Source organism: Cryptomeria japonica, chromosome 11 (assembly GCF_030272615.1).
Source record: "Cryptomeria japonica chromosome 11, Sugi_1.0, whole genome shotgun sequence".
NCBI lineage: Eukaryota > Viridiplantae > Streptophyta > Pinopsida > Cupressales > Cupressaceae > Cryptomeria > Cryptomeria japonica.
The window spans coordinates 207,018,176-207,022,208 of NC_081415.1; the positions used below are offsets into that span (position 1 = coordinate 207,018,176).

Sequence of the window (4,033 nt, forward strand, 5' to 3'; positions counted from 1 at the left end):
ACTTAAGCCATAGAGACAACGCATCAATGATGGAAATTCAAAAATTGGTACCTCTTAATCTAGTTCTCCTCATTTCATCTTATAGTCATTCTTGCTTTAACAAGGATTGGAAGTGGTCTAATGGCAACAACATTAGAGTTTTTGCCCTTAAAGTGCTCCATAAATAGTTAGTTCCTAATTTTCCCATCTCTCATGACCACCTCAACACATTATGAAGGTGTAACTTGAGCTGAGCCCATTGGAATAAATTTAGTCTTCAAATCTGAAAAACCAAAGTTGATGCTCAGTCATAACTTACTGCTTCGAAACTCCTTCATGCTAAACTTCCAGTGGGGTCTCATCTTAAATTCCTCATTTCGTCCCCATCTTGCCCCTCTTGTGGTAAAGAAGAATATTTCAAGCATTGGTTTTGGCTTTGGTCTCGTGTGAGATCATTATGGACTATAGTCAAGGCCTCCATACCTTCTCTCTTCCATTTCACATGGTCTTGAAAAACTGCTCTTCTTGGATCCTCTTATACCCACAACATGATTTCCTGTAACTGCTCTTCTTGGATCCTCTTATACCCACAACATGATTTCCAACTCCTACAGGGTTATCATGATAAAAAATATTTGAAAGTTTCGGTGTCTTGAACTTTTCTCTCCTTGGAACAATATGCTCTAGCCTGCAAACTCTAATGGCTTACCTAGTCTCCTCTTTTAATGATGATGTAACTAATTTATAGGCTAAAATCTTTAGGATCAGGTACGAGACAGAGTTAAGGCAACTACAATGCACTTCAACTCAGGTTACTCTTTTCTTGCCTCTCCAACAAGTGATAGAATAACATGGCAAGATCGATTCTTCAATTGACTTGATGTTAGTGTCATCTCTATATGGAAGCTCAAGAAGTGTTCTAAGCACACTTTTCATGTTTCATTTTGTTGTTGTCATCTTTTCAACTTCAACCTTCTACCGAGAATCTATGTTACCAAAAACATCAGGGGATAATGCTGTTTCACCTTTCAATGCTTGAAACGCTTTTCCCATTGTCGACGACCATTGCCAAGCCGTCCAGGTCGTTTTGAAGCAGTTGCAAAAAAATCCCTGCATTTTCACTTAGTTTTAACAATGTCTTCATCAACAGCTATTTAGTTTTTGTTTAGTCACTGCTCTTTAGAAGTTCTGTCTAACAGCAGTTGTAGCTGCTTCAATTCTGTTATTTTGTTCAGTTCATGTTATTTTCTTTCTGTTGTTCTAATTGTTGTTAATGTATCTGATGTGCATTCGTTTTCTGATTCTTAATCCAATAAAATATGTGTGCTGAGATGGATAGATAAATCGTGTAAGACTAGATTTGAATTTATAAAAAAAATTACATAATTTATTAATATATTCAATATATTAAAAATTTTCATAAAAATCAATCCAGAACCAGAATAAAATTAAATTGGATATCAAAAATTTCATCATCACAACCTGCATGGATAGCGAAATTGACTTGAGCAGTGGGTTTTCTCCCAATTGATTCGGATAGATACCCTATGACACCAAAAAAATAAAAATCATCACAACCATGTTTTCTACACACAAACATTGCATATTCAAATTTATCTATAAATTCAACATTGTATGCAGTATAATAACCTTTTTAACTTTTTATATAAGAATACAATCAGAACTCTCCAACCAGTCAGCACTACAGACATCATTCTTTTAGTTCTCCATCTTTTATAACCACTAAATTTCTAATTCCAGCCCATTGAAGAAAAACAAAAACAATGAGCTTCCTTTATTTAGGAAAACCAGTAACATGTATTTTTATGTGACTAGCAAACAAAACTGTCAGTGACCAGAATGCTCTTGTATCGATTGTATTGGATGAGTGTCTTTTCATTTTCTAGAGGCTCTTCTAGACAGGGTAGAAGACTTTACATAAACCATGAAAATGTGATGAACTCTGTTTACCAGCTTAAAGACACATATATCACGTTTATTCAGCTCATTGCTAACAACAAAACTTTTCCAACCCCCTCGTAATATCAAAGAATATCTATTTTTTCTAACCATAACCGGCCACATGCCAGGGTTCTTGTGATGTACAAGTATTATCTTGGTATTTGCCTGTAGCCAGAGCTTGGCAAATTTTGCAGGAATCCCCTGTAGCAACATCAAGTCAACAAGCATTATTTTAGGTCAAGCTTTATAAATAACATAATCCTTTTTCTGTTTTCTATATGGGGAATGAAACTTACGAGTCTACAAGTTTTACCAAAAACTGCACCCTTTTTTAAAACCACTTCAAACTGTGGCTCCATTGATACCACAGGGTTCAGAACTCCAGAGATCTCTGTTTGCATAGGAGATAATATATGTGAGATAAACAATGGTGCAAAAGGATGCATATATAGATTTCAGTGATAATATTCATGCTTACCTGAAATGCTATCAGTATCTAAACAAGGTGTGACTTCAATAGCTGCATTATAACTTATTAAAGAAGCTTGATTCCCAGAAATGTTATTTTGTGGTTTGTGAGGCATGCATACCAATTCTTTTGAAGAACATTTTGCTGTCATACTAAAATCTTCTTTATGCTTTGTCAAAGTTGTAACAGAAATTTCATCATTTGAACTGAGTTTTGTGGGAATTGTCCTGTGCTCACACCTCTTCTGATTGCAAACTTTTGGAGTGATTTCTTGTTTAAGACAGCATGATGTGTAACTCTGAAGAGCAGAGGCACTCTGTTTCTCACAGTCATTTGGTCCAAAAACTTGCACAACAAAGTATGTGTCATTCACATAACTGAAAACAAGTATGTCTTTGGCTGCTACACCATTGTCAGAAACAAAACTATGCCAGCCATCCGTGAAAGATGCAGAAGCATTAGTATAACACAAGTTTACACGCCACAGATAACCACTTGGGCCATGGAGAGTTGCATCTCTACACCTCCTACACTTGATTCTCATTGCAAATTTGTCAGGGATTTCCTACAACCAATTACAACAAATTTAGTTTAACCTTAAATAGAACACATTTTGAACTGAAACTCAGCAAAAAGGAAAACAAATCCAAGAGGAATTCATCTTCTGCTACAAGGATATTAATCAAATATTGTAATTCTTTTATAGAACCCATCTTTTCTCCAATTATTCATATTTAGAAACATCTTTCTAATTGCAGTTTGTAATCAACTAATGAAATAACCATGTTTAGAGGCATTGCATAGGTCGACTAATAAACATGTCAAAAATTAAGAATTTAAGAAGAATTGCTAAACTTAGAAGAGAGCATATGCATGTCATTTGCATTAAACCCACCAATGCTAACTTTTCCAGACTCTACCCCATTTATAATAAACTAAAACAGGGGAAAAAGAATACCTAAATCCTACATTGGAAAAGATTCAGCAATCAATTTCATAATGTATGTTAACAGTGGGCAATATTTTTCCTGAAAACTTGAGCACCTTCAAGCTACTATAATGGATGTTCTGTAATCCCTACCCGCAAACATATTAATCTTGGATTTTTACTCATATTTCTAAACTTTCAAATTTAAAGATAAGAAACGAAGCAACCAAATATTGTTCAGACTAAACAAACATTATCTTGCCCACCAGTGCAGATGTGAAGTCTCCTTCCATGACTCTGAAAAATGAAAACACTTCATTTGAGTTTGATGAATAAGTAGACAAGCATTTGGAAGTGCAGCGTCCGCAGGCCATTCTTTTGTTTCTCTTCCCATTACTTGCCATTGTCATATTATATACAGTGTTTTGAAACTATCATAAGTGTGTATATAATCATACTTTTTACAGGGCAATCTATGTATACTGTAGATACAAGATACAGTATAAAATTTAGCCCTTGTAATCAAACATTTTGGGATTACACTCTGTATTTTTATCATCAATAAAATCTTTTGCACAATTCATCTTCTTTACTTAAAATTGATTGCAAATGTAGGCATTATGAAAGAGACCAACCCTCAGTAGTCCTTCATGATTAAATGCTAAGCTTTAAAACTACTCTCGAATGTGCCTTTG

The 4,033-nt window shown here is 34.6% G+C and overlaps 1 protein-coding gene across 1 annotated transcript; it reads right to left on the minus strand.

Moving 5' to 3' along the window:
- Positions 1-954: 954 nt before the first annotated feature.
- Positions 955-3,742, minus strand: LOC131860135 (putative B3 domain-containing protein Os03g0621600). The gene is made up of 5 exons (XM_059214508.1): positions 3,605-3,742; positions 2,420-2,975; positions 2,238-2,332; positions 1,951-2,142; positions 955-1,089 (listed from the first exon to the last, which is right to left on the minus strand). The coding sequence occupies exons 1-5, from the start codon at positions 3,740-3,742 to the stop codon at positions 955-957; spliced, it is 1,116 nt and encodes a 371-aa protein (XP_059070491.1).
- Between the last annotated feature and the right edge of the window lie 291 nt (positions 3,743-4,033).